Source organism: Dermacentor variabilis, chromosome 9 (genome assembly GCF_050947875.1).
Source record: "Dermacentor variabilis isolate Ectoservices chromosome 9, ASM5094787v1, whole genome shotgun sequence".
In the NCBI taxonomy this organism is placed as follows: domain Eukaryota; kingdom Metazoa; phylum Arthropoda; class Arachnida; order Ixodida; family Ixodidae; genus Dermacentor; species Dermacentor variabilis.
Genome location: NC_134576.1, coordinates 146624427 through 146650490, shown reverse-complemented (window position 1 = coordinate 146650490; position 26064 = coordinate 146624427). Strand labels below are relative to the sequence as shown.

The 26064-nt window shown below is 45.7% G+C and overlaps 3 protein-coding genes and 1 long non-coding RNA gene across 15 annotated transcripts in view; 2 read left to right on the top strand and 2 right to left on the bottom strand.

Moving 5' to 3' along the window:
* Br140 (bromodomain-containing protein 140) overlaps positions 1 to 11757 on the bottom strand; it is a 32683-nt gene extending 20926 nt beyond the window's left edge. For 5 of the 7 annotated variants that reach the window (XM_075669870.1, XM_075669873.1, XM_075669876.1 and 2 more), the window contains exons 1-4: positions 11123 to 11757; positions 8531 to 9604; positions 2643 to 3215; positions 617 to 805 (exon numbers count right to left, since the gene is read on the bottom strand). In XM_075669870.1, the coding sequence (XP_075525985.1) occupies positions 617 to 805; positions 2643 to 3215; positions 8531 to 9604; positions 11123 to 11422 (2136 nt within the window). In that variant the 5' untranslated portion in view covers positions 11423 to 11757. The remainder of the gene's footprint in view (positions 1 to 616; positions 806 to 2642; positions 3216 to 8530; positions 9605 to 11122) is intronic. The other 2 variants (XM_075669875.1, XM_075669874.1) reach the window with 2 other exon arrangements.
* Positions 11758 to 11894: 137 nt separating this feature from the next.
* On the top strand, positions 11895 to 14932 carry LOC142557783 (uncharacterized). Its single transcript, XR_012822843.1, has 3 exons — positions 11895 to 12085; positions 12743 to 12840; positions 14574 to 14932. It is a non-coding gene; the product is annotated as an uncharacterized LOC142557783 (long non-coding RNA).
* A 793-nt stretch (positions 14933 to 15725) lies between these two features.
* LOC142557779 (optic atrophy 3 protein homolog) lies at positions 15726 to 17096 on the bottom strand. The gene has a single exon (XM_075669893.1). The coding sequence runs from the start codon at positions 16950 to 16952 to the stop codon at positions 16257 to 16259; it is 696 nt and encodes a 231-aa protein (XP_075526008.1). The 5' UTR covers positions 16953 to 17096; the 3' UTR covers positions 15726 to 16256.
* Positions 17097 to 18734: 1638 nt separating this feature from the next.
* The window catches only part of LOC142557772 (SLIT-ROBO Rho GTPase-activating protein 1-like), a 158747-nt gene continuing 151417 nt past the window's right edge, over positions 18735 to 26064 (top strand). For 3 of the 6 annotated variants that reach the window (XR_012822839.1, XR_012822840.1, XM_075669881.1), the window contains exon 1: positions 18735 to 19609. Coding sequence is in view for 3 of the 6 variants with exons in the window: in XM_075669881.1 (XP_075525996.1) it covers positions 19540 to 19609 (70 nt within the window). In the remaining 3 variants the exon portion in view is untranslated. Of the gene's footprint in view, positions 19610 to 22184; positions 22282 to 26064 lie in introns of all 6 variants that reach the window. The other 3 variants (XM_075669880.1, XM_075669882.1, XM_075669878.1) reach the window with 3 other exon arrangements.

Genomic DNA, 26064 nt, shown 5'->3' with positions numbered 1-26064 from the left:
GCCCTAGCCGCACGCAGAGTGGAACCCCCACACTATGCATCTGTATATTAACATGCTTTGGAAGAGGCGAAGAAGCAAACACTGCCGAAAGTTAAGACGGAACTCTTTATTGGCCGAATTTGTACACAGAAAGATAAGTGACATTCAAATCACTATAACAGTGGCAAATAAAGTTGTCTGTCTTCAAATTTAAACTTCATGTGGCAATACTGCTCACTATGTGTACAACTATACATTCCACAGTAATTGCTTGTGCTTACATTCGAGAATGTGCAACACTACTCACACAATATGCACTATCTGATTATACAGGACTCTTGCTATAGAATCCGCAACAACATTCAAGAAATCTCGGACAGTAGGCGCATCTTGCGCTCTCGATAACGGAGAAAATCAGTCACAGGCAAAAAGCAAAGCAATTTATGCAAGATCATCACCACCACCACCATTATTATTGTCAATAAAATTAAGTCCAATGCAGGACAAACATCTTTCCTAGAGATCTCAACTACATCAGCTGTGAAAATAATGTGGATATTAGCTCTAAAATCAGCTGCAGCCAGAAAGAACAATGCAGTATAAGAGCTGAAGGCTGCTTGCCAGCTTATATGCTCACCTGCTCACGCATTTTGACAGCTGCTTTGTAGTAGAGCGTGTCACGCGAGTTGTACGTAGTACAGTTGTCAACGATTAGGTGGAAGTCAGCTTCAAATTCTTCCAAGTTGGAGTACTCATGCTGCTTCAACTTCTGCTCCATTGTCCAGAAGTCCATGGGTTTTTTAATGTAGTTTAGGTAGTCAGGAACCTGTGAAAATCCAAGACCAAATCCCTCCTTTTTACACTGAAGACAGTTGAGAGCCTGCATGTGTTTACTCGTACCAGACTCCAGCTAAGATTGCCACAATGAAGAGGCCATTTCAGCCTGCCCAAACCAAGTGTCTAACCGCTTCCAGAGCAATCCCAGGCCAGACACAGAACTATTTCAACACTGCTCACAATGTACACAAACATACACGGCGTGCAAGCCAGAAACCCCCACCAAAAAAGCTGCAGCAGGCGCCATGCCAATAATAGAAGTTGCAGGAGTGACATCAATGGAGCTCGTAGATCTTTTGTCACACTCTCAGCACAATGATGGAGGTATCTCTGAATGCTTCCAGCAAGAGCACAGAGCTCTGAATGAACTAGATGAAAGTATTCTGAGCACTTAATTTCAATCAGCAAAATGTAAAGCGTGTTGCGAGAGTGCTCAAGAACAACCGGCTGAATGTAGTACCACCTTTTTCTTTCCTTCTTAGTAGCACTTTGCCTCTGCCAAAAGCGCCCTAAAAGCCCTGCTGTTTTATGTCTGTACGAGAGCAGTGTTAGATAAAACCCTCTTACTGAGAGGAATAAAACAGTATGTTCTTTCTTGCATTAATACTACCACTTCAATTTTGAAACTCTCACTAAATGCAACAAATCTTTTGAGTCTAATGGATATTGGGACAGAGCCTTCTTCCCCATCTGTGCCGAGTGCACCTCCACGTCACAAAAATAAATAAATAGGGATGGGGGGAGGGGTGCATAACCTCACAGTAAGTGGAGGGCTGTAACTGAACTATTTGTTGACATCAGTATTTGACTACAATTTACCAATTCTAAAAGAAGCCTCAAACATTATATTAGCTGGTACCATAATTCCGCAGAAACAGCTCACATCCTGTAATATATTTATGTTGTCTTCTCATTCCCAAAAGTTTTGTTCTCAGCTGTGGTGCTTAGGCACAGAGTAAGAAATTTAGGAGGGGAAACTCTCGTCAGCGCGAGCGAGCGCGGGCAACCAGATAAAGTCACAATTGTTGTATGTGCTGACGGGACCGTATACAGTGGCGGCGCCTTGCGATGCGTCGGAGAAGCCGCAGTGAAAAAAAAAAAAAGAAATGCAGTGCCCGGACACGTGCCTCCGGCGCGCTCTCAACGGCGGTAATTTCTTTCCAAGCCGCCAGCACGATAACGGCTCCGCGGGCTTGTGACTTTTTCTGGTCGCCGCAAACAGTGGAGTTTCCACTCCTAAATGTTTCTTGCTCCTAGGCTTAGGTCACACCTTGGATCACTTATCTGCCACTCTAACCCGACTTAATGCTTGCCCCTTGAAAGAGCTGCTCACCAGGCCCCATACGAAATTTTTTTTTTTACACTCTGAACTGTGAGGTGCTGTCCAGGGAGCCTTCCACTGCAATAATTTTTCAAAAGGGAAGGCATTTTCCCTGCACCATATGTTTTCTCATTGCCTTACTTGGCACCCAAAAATGCCGTTCCTCCCATTTTCTCCCATATTGAAGTTGAAAGTCCACTTAATGCCTATCTTGCAAGCCCAGCCTTTTTATCTGTCTCTCTCACTTACTTTCTTGCTGCATGGCCTTTCCGTTGGCAGTTTTGCACATTCTGCCTTTCAGGACTTGTGTTGCACATAGGTAGCAATCTTTTGCAGACACAATCATTACAGTGTGACCTATGCACCAGGCTTGCTTGTTTGCAATGGCTAAACCTGGTAAGGGGCCCTTAAGCACCTCCACTTCTTATATCCACTCTCTTGTTGCCCAGTACTTAGCCATAACATCATAAAATGTTGTCTGGACATCTGCTGCCTTGCTGCTTACCTCACTAAGGTTGACTGGCTGCGCAAAGATGTCCGTGGGATCAAGCTCACGCAGCTGGGCGAGCAGGCGCCGCAGCAGCACGTCGCGTGGGCACAGCAGCAACTCGGTGGCCAGCTGATGGAGGCGCAGCTGCTCGCGCTTGAGCTTCTCGCGCTTGCGCATCAGCTCGACGAGGAGGCGCGCACGCTCCAGATCCTGTCGCAGCCGCTGCCAGAATTTGAGCTGCTCGCGCAGCCCACCACCGGCATCATCGGCGTCGCGAAGCTCCCCTCCCCGCCGCCCACCACCAGGGTGTGCCATCTGCAACCGCCGCAGCAGCGGCACGCCATTGCGCGACTGCCGCTTGAGGGTCCAATAGCCCAGCAGGCGTTCGAGGAATGCCTGCTTGCGTGCCAGTGTCGTGAGCGTGGCTATCTTGGCCAGCCGGTCGCTGGGCAGTGTCGGGATTGATACCACGGGCACGGCTGATCGCTTTTCGGCCAAGATCTTACGCGCCTTGCGCATCTTTTCCCGCGACTGTGCCTTGGCCTGGGCCTTGCGCACCACGTCTGCCTTGTCACCACTCTCAGAACCCTGCAATGGATTCGTGAAGGCAAGAAATTACATGGTGCAATAGGCCTCTGCATTTCAGTGGAGTGCCATGTTGACCATTCAGGTTCATTCATTTCTTTGAAATGGGTCCCAAAATTGGAAAAGTGGGTTCAATGCAAACGTTATGTCGCTATACATTCTAAAATAAGTGGAGCGAAGACTTCTAATGTAAGCCCATATTAGAGAGTTGCTCCAAACAAATGCTTGGCACTTCAATGGAACAATGATTAAATACACTGTTATATTTTTGAGAAATTTAAATGCGTAACTCATGATATATAAACCGTCCCTAAAGCATGAATTAAATATGGACACCAAAATTATGTTTTCCTTTTCTGAGCAGTGCATCTTGATTCCACGAAGGCTCTATGCTAAACTGATGGTGGTCGCATTTTTCTTCCATTCAGGGGTGCTGCTAAGTTGCTTTGAACATGACAAATAAGCCTGCCCAGTCACTTGACAATGCTATCATAAACAAATCAGCTAAATATTATTCCTGTACACTTAGCAGAGGGCCTATAATTTTGCTGAGGAGTACTTCTGTTTGGGTAAGTTGCCAGCAACATACTGCAAGTTAGACAGCTTGCTAAGACTGAAAAGACAAATGGGAGAGCTGGTCTTGCATCTACTGTTTTCTCTTTGTGCTGTCTAACTTGCAGCCTATAATTTCACTTGAAAGACCAGTTGCCCTTCCCAGCAGTTTGTTGAAATCCCTTACCTTTTGTACCTATAGACCTCTCCTAGTATAGCATCGGCGACGTCACAGTGTGACGTCACCAACACACATGCAGTGACCCTGGTTGGCAAAGCACAGCCGCTGCTGGCTTTCTGTGTGGTGCAGTCACACAGTGCTTGGTGTAGGTGGGCACCACATGGATGCGTGTTTTTCTTTCTTTTTTTTTTTTTTTACGTGAACCTCCACAATTCTCTTGCCAGCCAGATTAACAGTATCGTGTGTTGGAGAACATTGGCGAGTGGTAAACTGCGTGATGAAAATCTGGTGACCTCAGCCTTTTTGACTTACGAACATGAACCACGTGGTAGTCTCTGATGGATTGTGCAATGAAGAATATCAGTTTTCCATGGAAGTATGCCACATTTGTTGTGGTAAAGTGTGCAGCGAAAAACAGCGACAATATTGCCCCATCTTTGTGTAGGGAACTGAACTAAATTATGTGCTTGCGTATGTGTGGTGTACTACACGATTATAAAAATACATCTTGCTTCCGAGACTGGATGTGTGTTGCATGTAGTAAGGCCTGTCGTAGTGATCAGGTGCTGACAGAACTTCAGGACCCATAATTCTTAAACAGGTCGGAATAAATGAGATGTGATGATTTTGTCAACGTATGTGTCTCAGGGCCATCTGTGCTGTGTGTAGAAAAGAAACAGAAGGAAGAAACCATCTTCATCATCATCAGCCTGTTTTACGTCTACTGCAGGACGAAGGCCTCTCCCTGCGATCTCCAATTACCACTGTTCTGCGCCAACCAATTCTAACTAGCACTTTCGAATTTCCTAATTTCATGGCTCCGCCTTGTCTTCTGCCATCCTTGACTGTGTTTCCCTTCTCTTGGTACCCATTCTGTAACCCTAATGGTCCAACGGTGATCTAACTGGCGCATTACATGACCTGCCCAGCTCCATTTTTTTTCTCTTGATGTCAATTAGAATAGTGGCTATACCCATTTGCTCTCTGATCCAAACTGCTCTTTTTCTGCCTCTTAACGTTATGCCTAGCAATCTTCGTTCCATCGCTCTTTGCGCAGTCCTTAACTTGTTCTCAAGCTTCTTTGTCAATCTCCAAGTCTCTGCCCCATATGTCAGCACTGGTAAAATTCACTGATTGCACACCTTCCTTTTCAATGATAATGTCAGGAGCTTCCAGTCAGGAGCTGGCAATGTCTACCGTATGCGATCCAACCCATTTTTATTCTTCTATGAATTTCCTTCGCATGATCAAGGTTCCCCGTGATTAATTGACCTAGGTAAACATACTCCTTCACCGACTCTAGAGGCTGACTGGCGATCTTGAACTCTTGTTCCCTTGCCTGGCTATTCATCATTATCTTTGTCTTCTGCATATTAATTTTCAGCCCCACTCTCACAATCTCTGTTAAGGTCCTCAATCATTTGCTGTAATTCGTCTGCATTGTTGCTGAATAGAACAATGTCATCGGCGAACCGAAGGTTGCCGAGATATTCGATGTGTATCCTTACTCCTAAGCCTTCCCAGTTTAATAGCTTGAATACTTATTTCAAGCATGCAGTGAACAGCATTGGAGAGGTTGTGTCTCCCTGTCTGACCCCTTTCTTTGTAGGTATCTTCCTGCTTTTCTTGTGTAGAATTAAAGTAGCTCTGGAACCTATGTAGATATTTTCCAAGGTATTTATGTAAGTGGTCTGTACTCCTTGATTACGTAATGCCTCTATGACTGCTGGTATCTTCACTGAATCAAATGCCTTTTCGTAATCTATGAAAGCCATGTAGAGAGGCTTATTGTACTCTGCGAAGTTCTTGATAACCTGATTAATGACATGGATGTGATCCATTGTAGAGTATCCCTTCCTGAAACCTGCCTGTTCCCTTGGTTGACTAAAGTCCAGTGTTACCCTTATTCTATTGGAGATTATTTTAGTAAATATTTTATATAATACTGGGAGTAAGCTAATGGGCCTATAATTTTTCAGTTAACGTCTCTCTTTTTGAGGATTAGTATAATGTTTGCATTCTTCCAGTTTTCTGGGACCCTTGAAGTCGGTAGACACTTCGTATAAAGAGCCACCAGTTTTCCGAGCATTGATTTGATCTTTGACTAAATCGACTATTATTCCATCTTCTCCTGCCACTCTTCCTTGTTTCATGTCTTGCAAGGCCCTTCTGACCTCATCACTAGTTATAGGAGGAGTTTCTATATCCTGTTCTTTACAGTTTCTAATTGAGGTATCCTGACTCCTATGGGTACTGTACAGGTCAGTTAGAATTCTTCCACTGCTTTTACTATATCTTCGAGATTGCTGATGATATTGCCCTGCTTATCTTTCAGTGCATACACCTTGGTTTGTCCTATGCCAAGTTTCCTTCCCACTGATTTCAGGCTGCATCCATCTTTTACGGCTTCTTCAATCTTTCTCACATTATAGTTTCGAATATCACTTATTTTCACCTTGTTGATCAGTTTTGAGGAAGAAGAAACCTTCGTTTGAGCATAATCTATCAACTGAAAGGTATGACTATAAATGAGCTCCTAGCACGCTTTGACCACTGCTGAAGCTGCGTGTATTCATTTCACCACAGACGATGCCCCCAAAGGCAAACCAGTGAAATTATTGAGTTTTAATGCAGATCTCGCAGGTCTGAAGTAAAACTGAACATTCTTTTTTTTTCTCAGTTGTTCTACTCACCTTTCTAGCATGGACTTTACGCTATGATGATGCACATAAACAAGAAAAATTTGGGTCTCATAAGGTTGATCAAAGGGAGGCAGCAGATACAGCGAAGTTGCCGTGAAACAGATTATGTGCTTATGTACACGTTTGCTTTCTTCCTTCACATGACCATGACTAGTAAATATAAATTAAGGTGTTGTAACATTCCTAAGCTGTACAGTGGCCTATGGGGTACACGGTAAGGAAAGGCTCCAGAATAATTTTGAATGCCTGGCGTACCTTAACGTGGTCCTAAAGCAGGGTGACAAGTGTTTCTGCATTCCTCCCTCATCTGAACTTAGGCTCCACTTGGTAAGGCTCCACAAAGCCACCATAATGAGTATGGCTGATAGTTGTGGACGAAGTTCACCTTGCATAGTGTTTAAACCTACAATGTAAATGGGAAGTAAACGGGTACCTTCACGACAAGTTTTTGAAGACCAGTCATTTCAGTGAAGTATCATTCCGGCACCATGAAAACGTGAATAATCTGCGATAAAATGTTCGCTTTCCAAGAGTTGTAAATTTTTGTGGTTGTTAGATCTACAGAAGAGGCGCACTCTTACGAAATCACTACATGCTTACTTAAGAGAACCATACACTCAGCAAAAATGCTACGTTGTTATGCCAGTAAAACGGGGATCATTATATTTCGTAAGCACAGTTCGTAAATGCTGTCACTTAAAAAAAGATAGATAGGCCTGAATTACAATCACGGCAGTTCATATACTAGCAGCACTCTTATGCAGAGAGAACAGGTCGCATGAACATTTTCTGCCAACTAGCACCCACTTCGAAGGTGCGGCAGATGGGAGGGGCACTCGTGGTGACGTCACGCTGTTTGCAAACAGGAATAGGTCTATTATGAGAGTATTCAACACACACTCAAAGGGCACCAGAATTCTTTGATTAGTCAGTGCCTCTGGTAAAAGCAATAACATCCTTAGCAATATTATTGTTCAATACAACTTTGCTAAATGTGAGTAGTAAAAGTTCATCTTAAAGTGCACAATAATTTCATTATTTTTCAGCAAGAATCAGTTTTGCTGCTTCTTCCTTGGCAGTACAATGCTATCATCACTGAGGTTTCACTTCTGTCTGTTGTTTTCATGCCCCAGTGCCTTCTGTGCCCGTGTGCGCCATGGAGCTGTCTGCACATAGGCTGAGGTGTTGCAGCTCACTATTCCCTTGGCACAACATCTTATGTGCACTTATGCATAGTGTTCTTACTTGGGGTTGAGCAAAACACAGGTAATGTTGTTGATTTGGTTTGGCAACTAGAAATGCTTGCAGCAGTAATCTGCACTTCATGTAAAATCAGCTAAAACATGCCGACAGTTACAGTGAGGCTAGAAAAAAGAAAATACGAACAAGGCTCATCGCTAGTGAAATGGTGGAAGGGAACTGAGCACCAATGCACCAATACGATAGTCGAGAAGCATTTTTTTGTGCTGCCGCTACCCTCAGAACACTGAAAATGACAAAAATGAGGCAAAACTTACAGCATGTTTGATTGCCAGTAACTATGCTCATACAAAGCACATTAAAAAAAAAAATTGTGGAAACAGTTTGGAGACAAAGACCAAAAAAACCAGGCAAATTCCACGATTTTTTAAAAAGGTGTTGAAACCCCCTAAAGCCATATGATTTAAGAAGCGCAAGCTAGCTCCAAAATTCCATTTTGCGCTCATAAGGGTCTGCCTGCAGAACATCAGAAATCTTTTCCAATTTTGAGGCCACTTCCAAAGGCCCACTTGACATGCCACACCAATGCAGAGCAAGGGTCAGTGCATGATGAGGGGGGGGAGGGGGGTGCCAGTAGGGTTAGCGCTGCATGCAGCAAAAGCAGGACTGAGGGCAAGGGTTACCGGGCAGTGGGGGCTTGCTGGCAGGCGGTGCGGGGGGGTGGTCGGCGGCGGCGAGCTACTCACGGGCGCGGCGGGCGCGTGCACGTCGCAGTAAGCCGCCTTGCGCACGTGCAGGCCTGTGGCTTCCTCGAGGCGCATGTAGAGGCCTGCCTGCTGGGCACAGGTCACGTGAAAGGCAGTGTAGCAGTTTGCACGGTGACACTGGATGCATGCACCGACGCCACGCTGCTTGCAGATGTAGCAGGTGAGCTTCCAGCGAGCAGCCGGAATGTTGCCCAAGCTGTCAATGGGCTCAAGGAAAACGGTATTCGCAAAGCACACCTCGGGCACCCAGAGAGCACACACTACATGCGCCCAGCGACCGTCATCTGTCTGCTTGAAGGCACCGCCTTTGTTGGGGCAGAGCACACAGTCCACGGCGCGTGATGGTGACTGCAGACACCGGCGGCACAGCCACTGACCCTCGGGTATGTAGGGCACACCGTAGCACTCTTGGTGTACTGCCAGGTTGCACATGTCGCAGAATAGGATGGCATTTGAGTTTTGGCACTCGCCATCGCTACAGATGGCACACACAGCATCCTCATCAATGGGCGGCCCAAGGTCACGGCCACTTGTCTGACTCTGGAAGTAGGACTCCTTCTCGAGGCGGTCCATGAGGAGCTCAAAGGTGTCACAGCTCACTTCACCAAGGCCCTCAGCACGCCGCCGGCTGTTCATCAGCTGCAGCCAGGCACAGTCCTCCTCGTCCATGTCGTACTCCACTGCCTCATCGAGTTCCTCGACAGAACGCTCCATAAAGCGATAGTACGAAGCGGGCCTCGGGGGTGCATCAGGGGGGTCATAGTCCGGCACCAGCCTGAAGGATGCCTCAGGCAGTTTCGCCTTCCCACTACCTGTTGCACCGGCTGCGGGCTCTGGCTCACTTGCAGCCCCTGCCTCAGGCTCTGCAGCCACCAAGTCGAGTGGCTCACAGATGTTGATGCGGTGCAGGCAGCCATCGAGGTCCACCTCCACGATCTTCTGCAGGGCACCGCAAAGCACCGCGTTACTAGGCGAGCTTACAGGAGAGGACTGACCGCGCATGGAAACAAAAGATAGGAAGGAAATACACCATAAAGGAACAGACAAATACAAAGCAAATCAAGGCATACGCTTTCTCTCATGGCCTCATTCCACTGTCTTGTTGCACATGCTAATGTTCAAGCAATATATGTATGAATAATGTATGGACACAATGTCCTTACTGAAGCAACGCAGACAAAAACAGAGAGAACAGTCCAGCAATGAGCCAGAAATTCAAATCCCCCCCAAAAGAGACCATGAATGCTGAAGAATATAGCTTTAAAATAACACACTAAACAGAGACTATATTGTGGACTGTGCACTTCCGGGGATACTTTTGCATAATGTAGCGTCTGGCATGTATTTCACTAGAGTAACAGGCAATCTGCACATTACTAAGCTGTTCAGCTTATGGTGAAAGTGATTGGCCGAGAATACTTCTCCAGGAAGGTTAATGCTTATACTCAGTGAAATGAATGAAATGGTACAGTGATAAAGCAAAAAAGAAAAGTACTAACAGAATGACTTTAGAAAAAGATTTTTAATGAGAAAAACAGACCATATTAAAAGAAAAAACAACAGCAGTGCTTAGAGTCATGCCGCTTTGAACCACAGTTGATGGTCTGCCAAAACATGGGATTCACACTGTCATGGAAACAATGTGGACCAGCTTAACACAAGATAAGTGTTAAACATAACTAAGGTTACCTGCTGGATGGCCATACTGATTCCTGCAGTTTCGGTTTAACACAGTTGCGAATGCACGGTGGCAGTGAGGGCCTACATCATGCAATATGCGTCCATAGATACCTACACCCTCCAGAGTGTAATGCACTTGCACCTTGGAATGTCACTGCCATTACTGTGAGCTTTACCAAGGCACTCTTAATCCATTAACAGTAATAAGACAATGCTCAAAACACAGGACACAGAAAGGTGCACACTGAATGGGAGTGCACTCATCCCTTGTCCACCTCTCTGGGTCTTCTGTTTTGCGCGATGTTTCATTGTTTCTAAGGAATCCATTTACTGCAGTTCTCCAATGCTCTCAGCCTTCCTCCGGGTCATTGGGCTGGCTTTGCCAGACACTTAACTACTTTCAAATGTGTTTGCTTGTTTATGTTATATATGCACGCGAGTCTATTCGTATATAAGCGAATTAATACTCATTTGATCCGTTGCGAATCTCATACTGCAAGACTAGCCGCAATCGTTCCTTACGTCTGCGCCCGGTCCACACCGTCCAAGTGAATGTGGTGGGGCATTGGCAACGGCGGTAGTTAGTACAGGCAGCCGTGGTGCGACGAGAGGGGGCAAAATAGTGGGAAGAGGAAATGGGAAAGGATTAAAGCAGGCTGAGAAAGCTCACCGCTGAGCCGAAAGCACACCGCCGCGACACGCAATTTACGTGCTGCACATCAGTTTCCAAGCTCAAACTGTCGAGTGCGCGGTTCTGCCGTGTACGGCGCGTTGCATATGCGCAGCGGTTGGTCTCGGATAGGCGTGAAGCTGCACGAATGTGCTCACCTGCGCCTCTGCGTATGTGAGCGCCTCGCGCGCGGCCGGTATCAGCCCCGGCGGCGGTGTCGGAGAGCGCCGATTCTGCCGGTGGTGCCAGCGTCCGCGCTTGTTCTTCTTGCTGCTCGGCGGTGCGCTACCACTATTGCTACTGCCGTCGTGCTCGAAGTTGTACAGGTGGAACTGGATGCCCGAGTAGGTCTTGTAGATTCGATCGCAGTTGGACAGCGGACACTCGTACGGAGGCTTGGTCGCGCGTAGGTTTTGGCAGAAAGCGCGCACGTCGAAACTACTGTTATTCACCAACATGGCGCTCGCCTCCCGGAGTCCGCAGCACTGGCGGTCCCCGCGATGAGTCGTCCGCACTGTTCACGCCACGGTCGGCGACGCGGCCGCCAACAGCGATGTAGCTGTCGTAGTGGCGGCGGCAGGCGATGCTGCTGCAGGCCGCCACCGCGCTGCCCCGGCGCTGGGACGTCGATCGCGGCGGCGCATTCCTGCCGCCACTCCACGGACAGGGCTTCGTCGACCGACGCTGCGCGAGTCGTTTTCTTCCGGCCAGTTGTAATCAGCGTAGACGCCGGCAAGAAAAGCAAAAAATAAAAGAGAGGGAAAGCACACGCACAGACTATCTGTGTGTGTCGACCCTTGTTGATCGACTGACACGGCTACTCAAGGTTGCCGCGTTGCCGTATGCATAGAGAAAGAAAATGCCGTATGCCTATAGGCCCAACAAGAGTCGCTCTCACCCAACGTTACTAGATTATGTGAATGTTGGTTGTTTTGTGATGTAGCTGCGATATAGCTGCGATTGCTTACAGCCGCTTACAGCAGAACTACATACACAAAGTACAGTACAGCTCAAAAATTTGTGTAATTTTTCCGTCAAACACGAACAACGTGCGAACAACCGACCATCGGCATGGCATACCACATGGGACGGGATTTTTTCTCTGCAAATAACGCCGTTACGTAAGAAATCCTTAACTAAGAGTAAAAGCAGTGTTATATCACGTTATAGTTTAATTTCGGAACAACTCTCAGCTTGCTTTTGACGCTATATTATGGCGCCCTTTTTGAATTTTATTAGAACGACGTTGAATTTGAATTTCATTAGAACGAGCAAAGGATCCACATGGATCCTTTGCTCGGTCGCAGTGTACAAACTCAACCAAATGCGAGCCGTAGTGGTATAGAGTACTCCAACGATCGTGTGCAGTGTAAACAACAAGGCAACAGCTCGTTATCATCGGTCGCATTTAAAGTGAGCTTGCACTGGTGTGACTTATCTAAAGCTGTCTAAGCTGTCACTGTATAAGTTTTTCGGTAGCCCTCTCATGTGGATATATGCGACTACAGTTTCTAGCTTCGTCTCAAATGCATGCGCACTTATAGCTCCTCTGCTTATATATATGCTGTTGTGAAGTTTCATGATTCAATACTGCTGGAAGGGGGCTATGCAAACAGTAGAGAGCATATGGTCCACAGTTTTTCCACTCCAGATGTACTCGGGAGGTGTAACGTTCCTCTGCCTTTACTGTGTTAAGTCACCAAAGCTATGTGTGATGATTATCATAAAAACGTCGACATTAAATTCCCTTTAAATTCTAATGTTTGCTTTACTTCCAGTCGTGCCTAACAGAAACCCGTTGGAACCATGGGAAACAAAACGGAGGCCAAACTGTTTGCCTTATCTGCAAATTTCTCTCGGCACAGTTTTTCTTAAAGTGAGTCTACTGTACTCTGTATTCATATCAACGATATACTTTCTCTACATAAGTGACAAATAGGGAGCAGCCCACCAGTACAACATCCACTGCACCTAATAGCATCCTAATAGAAATTTATAAGCCTGAAATGCTACAGTGCAACTAGCAAGCACTAAATACATGAGTGTACATACCACTGCCATTTGGGCAAAAGCCTTGGGCAACTCCTGTTCTGTCCCAAATAGCCTACTCTACTATACTTAGTCCTTTCGCACATATACACGGTTGCTTTCGGTTAAGTAACATGCTGACGAGAGCAGGCAGTGCCACGTTTGTACATGTGCTTGTCCTCTTTAGCAACATGGGCAGTAGTTTAAAACCAAGGAGGTTTTAACCTATATTTATAAAGTGGAGACAGTGTCCCAAAAGTGAAGCCAGACCACCGGCACCTTAACAAAGACACAAAAAAAATGTTAGTGTGTGGTGGAGAGTATAGGAAGCGCAGTTTATACTTCAAGCAGGTTTAAGATGGCTAATTTTACCACGTGGATCCTGCTTAATGCTTAACTTTCTGTCACTGGTTTTAGGTTGAAACTTGAATATAGCAAATTTTATGGGAGTTCAGAAACAAGATTTTTAGTTTTCAATTATGCTAGCATTTACACTCAAAGGGCAAGAACACTTGAAATGTGAGTGAACTCCAGGTTGCGCAGTTCCCTTTCAGGGGTGATGTAGAGAAAAGTGCTGACCTCAACTTTGCCAGTATGAAGCTGCAGGGGCTCAACAGACGTAAAACAACAAATTGGTTGCTGCTAACCATTTCAACACATATTTGCTGCCAAAGAATGATTCAAAGTAACATATACTGACTCTATACTGTTTTGCTCTTTAAACAGCAGCAAGCAGATACCTGTCTGAAGTTGCAAGAAGTGTTCCAAACACATAAATTTTGCCCTTACATTTTGCACAAGTACTGTTGTTCACTGCCACTGATACGTCATCAGAGATTTAGCAGTAATTAACGGAGTTTTACATCCTGGTATGTGAGAAATGTTGTAGTGGATGGTTGCAGTCATTTTCACAAGCTGGGTTTCCTTGGAATTCTCATAACGCTGTAAAATATTTGCGATCTCATTTTTGTCCTGTGATCCAATTGCAATGCAGCTGCCATATACGCAAAGTATGCTTACAACCTCACACAAATCAACAATATGCCACAACTGCTAAACTATGCACTTTTCAGCAAGGCATTACTTGCGCTGGTGGACATAAATAATTAAGCAATAATTACTAATTATCCCTTTATCTGAAATTTACTAACCAATTCAAGAGTATGTGTTGAAACTGTGAAATCAAAGCAAGTTAGCCGTTAAGGCTCGTCCGTCCACTTGGTAGGCATATTGAGACACAGGTTTCAAGATATCCATCTGCAGAATTGCGACAAGATGCATTTGGAATTCTACTTACTTTTTTTTTAGAAAGCCTTTCTAATGAATTGCAGCATTGAACTCTGTGGGACACATATCTAAAAAATGCTGGCTATTCAGGATTTCTACTAAGTGTACATGGCCTGAACAATGAGCACCTTCAAGCCTACAATTGTAACATTTGTCTACAGAAACTAATTCGTATATTACTAAATGTTAGTTCACTGAAGCATTATTATTCATTGCTCATGATTGCTGGTGCAAATAATGAATTTACACAAAAACCTATGTCCACCCATTTTTTTTTTTCATAAATTATTTCAGTTTCACTGAAACACCAAGCACATCCACAAAATGTACTTGAGCTTTCAAATACTGCCAATTGTGCGGCAAGGACATGCATGGACCCTCATGTTGTGAATCCCATGGAAAAAGTATGTGACCAATTTTAACTACCTTGTTCATAAATCCGATCGAATTAAGCCATCAGTGTTGGCCTCATGAAAGCAACCGATAGATTACAATAAATGTAATCTGTCCTTTCAACAATGTTAGAAACTTGAACATGCCAGTATGAATTTTTTCATATTTGTTCTTATCGCTGAAACTTCACCAAACTGTTGCTCTTGAAAGTTTTCAATATATATATATATATATATATTTCAGGTTTATTCTGACGAAGACCCCCCCAAACACTAAAACATTAAAAATGCAATTTTCGTAAGTGTGCGCCCCTTCGTTTCTACAACTACCTATGCACGGGAAGTAGAGAACATTTCCTTGAATTTATATATATTTACTTTTACAATAGCGCAGGAGATGCTTGCAATGTGTGCACTGGGACTGTGCTTAATATTTCACTACATTGTCATATTATAATGGTATTCACTAGCTTTTGACTCCTGTCTGTATTGCCCATGTGAATATTTTTTAATGGCATGTGCTTAGGTCAACATGTTTGGATGTGAGGTTCCTGCACAAGACAGACATCCACAAAAGGAATACACACAAATATGTGTTTGTGTGCATTCCTTTTGCAGTGGTCTGTCTCATCCAAGGGACTAGGTATTTACTGTCACGCATGCACCAGGCAATAACTAGCCCAGCACCATGTTCTCCTTATGCTTGGGTATGGTTATACAGGTTTCGCTGCCATTTACATGAATGTTCGATCAGGAGAGAAACAATACATTGACAGTGTTGGCGAATAAGTTTGTGAAGCTGTAGTGCTTTTTACTTGCTTCTGAATTATGTAATAAGTGAGAATTTATAGCAAATAACCTTCCACTAACATTACTGCTTAGGAGAAGCAATTTATCACCTGTGCAATAAAAATGTAGCTGTTTAGTAATAAGTGCACTGTAATGCGTACAAGTATCATCATGTTACATAGCGCTACAAGTTGATTATAATGTGTCAAAGATATAAGGAAGAGGTAAATTAATTTAAGCTTCTTATGGGAGTAGAATATGCATGTCTTCTTTACACCATCAAAGTCTTTTATTCCGCAATATCTATAACATACTGCAAAGCCCGCTTACAAGAAGAAAGCCAAGCTCGCACTTTCTATGCTGTACACCAGGCATGTGACTATCACTGCTTAAACAGCACTGGCAAAATAAATTGTGCTTGCTCGATCTCCTCAGCTACGTGTCCATCCGTGTGTTTGGCTGTAAATGAAAGACATGTCTACGATCGAAGGTGCACGCTTTACCACTTGGGCGTGCTGCTCCGACTGCTGTCGTTGCTAGCTAGAGAAACCAGAAAGTAATCGAATCACCGTGGATATTTCAATTGCAACACAGTAGCGTGAAAAACCTGCTCCTTGCGGGGCAGCTTAACATGTGCGCTGAACACCATTCTTAACGGCAACAGACATAAAGTCAGAAAGGCTTGTTTTGAGACTGCACGAACTTTCTCGAGTTGCTCCACGCTGGATACGTGAAATGTCCCGCGGTTAGGGTCTTCGAACACTCCAACCGCGCATCGTCTGCACCGTGGCGGGGGCTACGACAACGTCTTTCCTAGAACGCTCGCCGTGGCATCGTTCAAGGCGCGACCTACGACTGTTGTGGGTTCGACGCTGTTCGCCGAAGTCGCCTTGGCGGGTTCGGTTTTGCCTGGCGCGGTAGCCTTCGTATCGGAGCTTCCAACCGGCGCAGGTTTCGGTTTGGCGCCGCTGACCACAGCGGCATCTCCAGGTGGCGATGACGGGGGTGGGGGCGGTGGTTTCGGCGGTGGTGCAACGACAAATGTGCCGGCCAGCCTGGTCAGGTGCTTGATCTGCGCCTCCTGCTGCTCGACGCGCAGCTGCAGTTCCTTGACTTCGCATTCGAGGCAGAGCTGCTTCTCCTCCTTGGCGTTCTCGCGCAGCCGCTCGTTGCGCGCCTGGCGCAGGTACTCGGCAACCAGCGTGGCGGCGGCCGAGGCGAAGATGATCATCTCGCCGAGCAGCTCGGCGCCCAGCTCGATGGCCATCGCTTCGTTGAGCGGGGGCACTTCGGAGGGCTTGCCCAGGTTCAGAATGCGCATCTTAACGTTTACCTCGACCCAGTGGTACAGCTGCGCCGGCGGCATGCACACGTAGGTACGGAAAAAGGGGCTGCTCTTCGCCCCCTGCTTGATTCGGTTGGCCAGTGGCTTGCTCAGCTGCCGGAAGGCCAGAGCGGCCAGCTTAGCGATCGGGAATGCGGCCACCACCATGACGGTGCGCCGCTGGTCATGCCACACGAACGAAGCAGCTTGTTCTTTTTTTTTTTTTTTTTTTTCAGCTGCCCCGAAGAGGGCTGCTTGAACACCACTTGCACACACGAGTCTCACCTCAGCAAGTGGGGAGAGGTCACAGCTAGTCACAGCACAGCACTTGGATTGGACTGGATTGACCGCGCCGCATTTTTTGATGATGATAAGGAAGTGGCCATTGCACATTTTGATGTGCTACAGAACACCTATATAAACGTGGTGGAGTCGTGGTTTGCACAAAACGTTGCCGCGGCGTTGCTTTCTCATTTACCTTTAAACCACGTGAGAACGCTGAACAAGCGTAAAATATATTAAAGCTTCGGTCCATGGTTTTGGTAGTCCTGAAGCGTCACCTACTGCTCCCCGTCCTCCATAGAGTTTTCACTACATTAACTAGAGGGAAATCTGGCGCTGCTGCGCTGTGGTATGCATGGGAATGCCGGTATGTTGTGACTTCGGATTGGCATCGTTCTCGGAGAGACAGCAAACCTTGAAGCCACCTTGAAGACGCGCTTGGCAAGTACCGTTCCGTCTGTCACAATGAATCATTTTCTACAAAAACAGCACATGAAAAGCTGTTTTAGCTTTATTATTACGCAAAAACATGTTTTGTTTAACTATGAGAACTTGTTATTGCGTGTTATTGCGTATGTTACGTAAAAAGTATCAGCGGGCCGCTAAAGTTGGAGGACAGATGACAAGGTTCCCGCTCGCTTTGACACAGTTTGTCGTCTGTTCTTGCTTTTCTTCACTTGGTCATGCATCGTGGGGGAGTAAAGATGTAATATGCGTGAATGGAAACATTTTATGAAGATTTTACTTTGAGAACGCGTTATTTGTGTAGCCATATCCACGTTTTAGACGAAGCCTCTTACAACACCAGCCAACACGAGCCTCGCAGGCACATATACCGTCATTCCCATGGCGGCACGGTGCCCCCTTAAGAAACTCCCATAGACGGTGGCGCCAGATTACCCTCTAGGTGTTATAGTGAGAAACTCTATGCCCATAGAGTCGGCGTGGTCTGTAAGAAGTGACGAGCTTTTTTCGCACTCGCAACAGGGCAGAGAAAAGCGCGAATCGACGCAAAACTGGGGCTAGAAACGTGCTTCGCCACAGCCAGGGCTCAATACTACCCAATTTGATACTATTCAGATAACGTTTCGCGCGCTGCCACCAGGTGCCGCTACTATACCTCAAACTCCAGCGCAAGACGCCCATAAATGGTGGTTAGAGTTCTGCGGTGTATGCAAGGGTGTATGCCAGTAACTGAACATGATGGTGGGAGCGAGACTGCGAATAGGTCGTGCTGCGAAGCTCTTTTGCAGCGTCTACTCTGGATAAAGGTATAAGGTCCGGAGCTGTCGGTGCTCAGCCTGGGCACGTTGGGCAGCGTCATCGGCGAGGTGATTGCCAACGCTGCCACAATGTCCCGGCAGCCACTCAAATATTTTATCATGTCCTCGTTCAGAAGCGCAATGGCAAATTTCGTTGATTTGGGACACCAGCCGTTCATAATTACCACGTCGTAAACCTCGCAAGCTTTTAAGGGCTACTTTCAAATGACAAAGTATAGTGCCTAGAACACTATAAACAGATTATTGCACATTTGCTAGGCGGTCCTTTTCAATGTATTCAATAGCAGCGCGAAGAGAGACCAGTTCGGAACCTGTAGATGTCGTTACGCCTGACGCCTTAAACTTGATGACCGATTTAGATGCCATAACAATGGCGCTCGTCGAACTTTTCGAGACCGAACCATCCGTGTCATGGTCCGTGTTCGGTTAGCGTACGAACAATGCAAAAGTTCCGATGTGATCTGCTTGAGAGACGCAGTGCTCAGGCTAGCCTTCTTCGCAATTCCTGGAATAGCAAGGTTTACTTATCAATAAGCGAGAGCGAGCGATGAGATGGCGGGCACCACAATTATCACAAAACACCGTCTTCACCGCCATTTTTGTAGCACCCTTGAAAGATGGAATCCACATTGTTCACGGCAACCTCTCTTAGTGCCACATAGAGTTTTTTTTTTTATAACTCAGTCCATGGTCTAATTTTTCTGCATCTATGGTTCAGTGTAATAAATTTGTTCAAATGATCAAGGCGTTCGAATCCGCATATTTGTCCGTGCTCTTTAAAAATTTGGTAATCCGGATTCAGAATCACAAGATGGTCACGTGAACGGCGCTCGCCTTACGGAATATCCGGCGGCGCCGCAACTCTCTCACTCATACGGACAATGGCTGCCGCCTGCAAAGTTGGGCCCCGTGAAAGTGACGCTGCCGCTGCTCTTGATGTTCCCGCGAGAGCCTCTGCGAGTGAATCGGCCCGAGCGAGTCAACAAAGCGTCCAGGCAGCGGCAACATCGGCGCGCGCCCATTGTACAGTCGAGTGAGCATGTCGTTGCTGTTGTGGCTGGAACCGCGCACCGAAGCAGTCGAAGGACGCCAAGCGTAGCTGCCGACGGGCTCTCCCCATTTCCTGCGGCGGATGCGACAGCTCCCGCGGCCCATTTCCTGCCCGACACGCCCGCGATCCTGACCCCGTCATGACGGCCGACTACAAGAAGTCGGCCGGCAAGCGAGAGCTGCTTGGCCTCTTCGAACAGCAGGTCAAAGGTGGGTGTGCGTTCTCGCTTCGACAGCGGCGGGTCCGGACCCCTGACACGGACTCCCTTTGTCCTCGCCCCGTGACAGTGATCGGCGCTAGCGCGGGTGGATAAGCGGGCCTTGCTTTGCCCGACGAACCAGTCAACTGCTTGTCTGGGTCATTCCTGTAGACAAAAGGGCATGTTCTTGGGCATGTCCGCGCTCCTTCCTTGCTTACACTGCAGTCACAGTTTGTTGTCCTCGTGCTCCCGGGATTAGCAAACAAAACAAAATAAAACGAGAATATATGGCAGCGGCGTGCCTCTGGTAGCACCACCTGGATTGCGCTCGCCGCGAAACAAAAAAATTGTGGAGCGCTTTCGCTACTTTCAAGCGCCGTTCACTGTAATCGCTCAACCTCAGAGGGGGCAAAAAAAGTTCGTGATGCGTGTCTTGACAAATTAAGCAGCAACACCCGCGCTTTACTCGCCGCGCGGTTCCGCTTTTGTCGTGCGCTCGGCGCGCTATTTGTGTGTAGCGCTTGTTGCGCCGCGTGGGTCAAAAATCTCTCTCTCTCCAAACTCTCCGGACGGTCCAGAGCTCCGAGTCAGGTGCTGTTGCGCCATGGGGAGGGGTTCGCCACCGACTTGTGAGGACACGAGCGGCTGTTCGACTGGGTTCTGTGTGACCGGCATGCGAAGACCCTGAAGATGCAGGGAATCGCTGAAGGTCGCCAAAACTCGGAGAGAAAGGGCAAAAAATAATGCCGATTACTGTGGTTTCGCTGTGCAGACAGGACATGGCGTGCATTTCAAATGTATTCCTCCTAAGAAATTAAAAATGCTAGAAAAAGTAATAATTTGGTGTCATCTCCAAGAGCTGTTCCAACAGAGAAACCAGAAATATAATTTGTACGACGTTTGCTTGACGTGTGGTGTATTCCTGTGAGAAAAATGCTTTACTTCCAAAGCTTTCTTTCTTTTTGGAGTGTGAACAGGAGCTCCTATCTGATTATTTGAGAGAACAGATAAATATTTTGGTCGGCATCCGCTGAACTATATTATTATTATAACCATAATGTGTTGTTATTAACCGAGGGTCCCACTACAGTTCTTTCACTTTGGGACCCTTGTCTGTATATTTGTAATGTTGCAACCACTTCTTTTTTTTAAACAATAAATCTGAATCTCAACCTATTTTGATAAGATTTGTTGTATTTAAAAGAAAGGTAAATTTACCAAACGTTACGAGCAGGTTCCTTTTGTAGTCCATACATTTTTTAATTGCCAAAAATCTAAATAAAAATAAATGTGTGAAGTTTAAACTATTCAACTAAGCAATAAAAAAGAAAGCATTTCTGTAAACTGCATCTATTAGGACCTTTCCAGTATTGGTATGTGCCACCCTGAATTGTACCATTCATTAATAAATGGGCCTTTGAAAAATCATGTAAACAAAGTAACGATTTCACAGAAGCTGTAAAATAATATTTTTATTTGTCCACTTTAGATAATTTAGCAGTGCAGTTAATAAAATTGTGAGCTCTGTTATTGGTGCAGATTTATGGTGTTGTTTACTTTCTGCTTTAATTTTAGGAAAATTAGGCAATTTTGGAATTTTTATTCACCTCTTGAGGTCCTGGGTAAAAATTCTAACAATCTGCACAATTTAGCAGATGCCATGCTGCATATTTTATTATGATTAGTTCATCATTTGCACAATGCAAACATTTATATGTTTCACATGTATTTCAGTAGGAAAATCAGAGTTGGCCACAAGCTAAAGCTTGCTCTTAAAGGATTCCAACTTGTAACCAATAGTCTTGAGCTCCTGTTTTGACTTCCCTCATGAGATGTGGTTCTGGACCATCAAAAGAATTTCTTCATCGGAACAGTATAGTCGTGAGCAAAAGGGGACTACAGATGTGCAGACTTTCTTTTTTTTTTCGCAGCCGAGGTGTGCCAGTTGAAATCATGTGGCACAGCCTACATGTTCCTGTTTGATAAGTGTAACGCATTGAGAAAATTGCACATTTTACAGCTGTGTTAGAATTTCTTGCTGATGCTGTGATCTCTAGACTTTTGCTCCTGACTGTATATGCGATTGTCATGTCTAAGAGGGTCATTTCTCAACAGTCTCAAACAACGAGCCTTGTGTACAGTGTGAGCATAAAACTCTAGTGCCGAAGGGTAATGATATGGTATGCTTAAAAATGTAACTCTGCACTTAAACCATGTTTACACTGGTGCGCCCCAGTGTGCCATTTCATTCAATCATCGTTGCCCCAGGGCACCCCGGTGTGCACCGGTACGTTTGTCGAATTCACAATCAGTATGGTGCACCATGTGGTACAATCCGCCTCTCGATGGATGGATGGATGAATGAGGCTCAACCCTCTGAATCGGGCGGCGGCGGCACGCCACCTAGCCTTTAATGGTATTATATGCACGCATACCTATGTATTTACTCCTTTACTTTTGCGTTGATATTATCCACCAATCAGATAGCCTCCATTTAGTTATTTGTACCTGTTCAAAGTCCATTTTACCTTCACTGTCTTTAAAACCCGAAGCTTTGAATAGTTCTCCATTACATCCACCTGCAGGGTGAAGTCGTTTACAAGAAAGTATCAAGTGCTCAGCCGTTTCCTCCTCCACTCCACACGCCCCGCACAACAAGTCTATCTCCTGGTATCTGGCTCGGTATGTTTTAGTCCGCAGTACACCTTTCCTGGCCTCAAACAACAATGAGCTTCCCTTACAGTTATCGTAAATATTTTCTTTGGCTATTTCTTGTTTAAACGTCCTGTATGTCTCTAATGCTGATTTGGTTTGGATCTCTGTTTTCCACATGCCCCTCTCTGTCTCCTTAACCTTTTTCTTGACAGATGATTCCTTACCTGTCTTTCATGTTCCTGTGCTGCCCTCTGACGCATGCCGCTGGACACGTTTTGGAAGTGTGCCGGGGATTTCGCCGGTTGATTTATATACCTGCGCCCATGTTGAGTGTACGTCGGTTGTGCATTTTGTGGATCGTGATTGATTGTTGATGGTTTCTCCGGGGCAGCATGTCGTTCACCCATCGATTATACTGGGGGAATAGGCCCGAGTGCGCTGTTGTGGCAACAGTGCGGCCGATAATGGCACGCTGAGTTCCGTCTGCCGATGCGCTGCCTTAGAGTTCATTGTCGCTGATTTCTGTGCTTGCACATCGCTTTCTGTATTCATTTTACACATTCACTAAACATTTTGCATATTCAAGAAGCCTTCGAGCGCAGCCTTCCACGTCAGATTTCCCAAAGCGGTGCATTTGTTTACATCAACATTTACAGCTTCAGATCGCTGTTAGCTTCGGATATTGTAGAAACGGTGCATCGCTGATTCTCAAAACGTAGCAAAACATACATATCTGCGCATATGAGCCATATTCTTTCACCCTGAGACGACTCAGTATGAGCAGCCGGGCCACTTAAACAACTGCAACTGTGATCCAGACACATATATATTACAGGCTGTTACTGCTAATTCTCGCTTTTGTTTAACTTCATCATACTTACAGTTTGCGCATACCATAAAGTATTATTAGAGAAAACAGTGCTCGGCTTGAGCCCTCACTTGTAGGCCGTGTAGTTCTCTCGCGAAAACGCGGATGCCATCGCTGACACCATTGGTAACTGAGTGAGTTTATGCTGCTGTGCTGAATGCACTGTCTCTTCTTTCCCGTTTCACTTAGAAGTAAAAAAGTGCTTCTCTGGAATTAAGAAATGTGTCAGCATAACAACATGCACAGACCCACCATCCACGCAAATGCGACCGGCATCGTCGGGAACGGTGACCAAAGTACAATATGCTGGCACAGCGCTGTGTCATGTCGTTGCTTGCCGCTTATTGTGTACGTGTCGTGCGAAGTGAAGAGAAGCCGTCAATCCCACAACTGAACTATAAGAGCAGTTTCCTTCATCCTGACTGCTTAATTTAAGTTCAGGTCCACGGGAAGCGGGTGCACGAACTCGACGGGGCGAGGCCTAACCCAACCTTCGCTAAGCAGGATCAACATTGACTCAGATTTCACGTGCGAGGCTTGAGAGGACTGAAGCTTGTGCATTTCAACTTCGAAGGCATGTCGACGCATTCTAAACGCGAATAATTATATATACAAGTGAATGAGCTGCAGCTGTTGCGTTGTTGGTTCAATGGCTGATCGCATAGGATTCCGTCAAGCTATCATGGTCGGCACGCTGATTTTGTTGGGGCCGTGGACAAGAAAGCCTGTTGCGCTGTATGACAACTCGCACCCATCTGTTGCGTTGTTGTCGGCCTGTTATGATCAAATGGCCTCAGTGACACAGTGCTGAATAGTCGTCCAATCGTCGGCGTCAGCGTGTTGTTGGTTTTGTACCGACCCAGTGTTACCATGCCTTAAATGAGTATGTGAAGTCAGGCATGCGCTGCCACCCACAGCAAGAGTGGGCTGACTGTGCAAGAAGGCTGTGTCAGCAACGTGTTTTTGAAGTGTCGCCCAAGTGTGATGCAGGGTTTTATCGATAAATTATGACAGCCGTCAATGCAGGGCGGTAACTACGTGGTTCACGGTGCAGTCCGGATGAGCCCTGGCCCTTTTTTGTTTTAAAGTGGAGTTGTAGTCTTACGCTGCGCACGTTTTCGGCGCCGCACTGACGTCGAGCTACCAGTAGAGTTTCAATGCGGTACGCAGCACAAGTGTTCGCTGCAGTTAGCGTCCGTGCGATATTTTTTTTTTTGGAGTAGTTTCCCCCCTGATATCTGGCCGCGCAGCTGTGCGCGCGTTCCTTCTAAAGTGTTTTGCAACTAATCCACTAGGGCAGAGCGCATGCGCAGTCGCGCCGTGAAAAAGGTGAATTGTGAGCATAGCCTCTGAGATCGGCTGGCATGCAGTGTGTTCTTGCGTGCGCCGCTGGCTCTTGGGGGCCACACTTTGAGTTGCTTAGTACATTCAGTGGTACACTCTGCAGAGGCCTCTCAACTGTAGCTGCAGATATTTCCGAGGCAGTGCCTATGAAGTATGTCAGTCTGGATAAAATTATGTACTATTAGACAGAGCTCTTGTCATTTGGAATCCTGCCATGTGCCTGTACAGTCTGTCCATTGTACTGCCTCTGCTGTAGGTCACTGATTTCTCTTCTGTCTGCTTTCCCCCAGAGAAGTTGGGGAGGTTTATTCACTGCTTTCTTTTTATTCTATTGTGTCATGGTTGTGCATGGCTAATAACATCGCACTGAAAACGAAGACAAAGGAGGACATAGATACACTACAAGTGCTGTGCAATAGAGGATAGATGAGATGCGGCTGATCTTTAGGTCTGCTTGCTTCTTTTTGTCTGTTTGTTTGCATGAGCAACTTCACAAAATCCCTGATCCCCTTGCATGGTAACATCGGCCCAAACAACATGCGATGAAATTAACAAATGCTAATGCAAGAAAAAGGTCAAATTAATAATAATTTATTGCGTATAAACACATCGAATAAATGCACATTGAAAAACCAGTTACTAATAAACACTACAAACTGTTTACATAGGTAAGAAAAGCAAGAAATGAAGGATTAGTTTTAATACAGCAATGAAATAGTAGTTGAAAATGATTTCTTTCGTTTCATGACATGTCATAAATTAGGAAATCAAAAGAAAATGAATAAGTAAATCATTTTAAGGAACTACAAAAGGGCCACACTGAGCATTCTCAAGACAAAACAAAAAGATACTGTAACAAACATTGTGTCAGCATCCAGCTTGCAACAATGTTACCTACATCATGATAGCTTTTGGTTATGGGGGTCTTTTATATTGTTCTTTCAAATGAATTCAATTATCTTGCCATCATGTGTAATGACATAGATTTCATTGGTAGGTATGCTGTCTTTTATCAACTCATGAAGGTGCCTACTAGGATAACTAGCTTGTTAGCAAATATATTAGAACCCGCCGTGGTTGCTTAGTGGCTATGGTGTTGGGCTGCTAAGCACGAGGTCGCAGGATCGAATCCCGGTCACGGTGGCCGCATTTTGATGGGGCCACCGGGTACTTAACACCCATGTACTTAGATTTAGGTGCACAGCTTTTTCTTTCATCCATGTGCTTCTGCACTACTGTCTAAATAAAGTCCGTTTCAACCCCGTGGTCCAAATTTTTGGAGTCCCACTACTGCGTGCTTCATAATTAAATCGTGGTTTTGGCATGTAAAACACCATAATTTTTAGCAAATATTTTAGACCATGAACTAAAGACAGTTAAATACTCTCTGTTTTTACATCTGTGTGTGTGGTATTTATGGCACCTGCTGTCCTGACTGGGAGCTTACTGTTATCATTGAAAAGGAAAGTATATAATCAGTGCATTTTACCGGTGCTGACATATGGCGCAGAGACTTGGAGACTGACAAGGAGGCTTTAGAACAAGTTAAGGACCGCTCAGAGAGCGATGGAATGAAGAATGCTAGACACAACTTTAAG

Bases quoted from the DNA above. Each gene is read 5' to 3' on its own strand.
- LOC142557779 (XM_075669893.1), bottom strand. From the start codon at position 16,952: ATGGTGGTGGCCGCATTCCCGATCGCTAAGCTGGCCGCTCTGGCCTTC.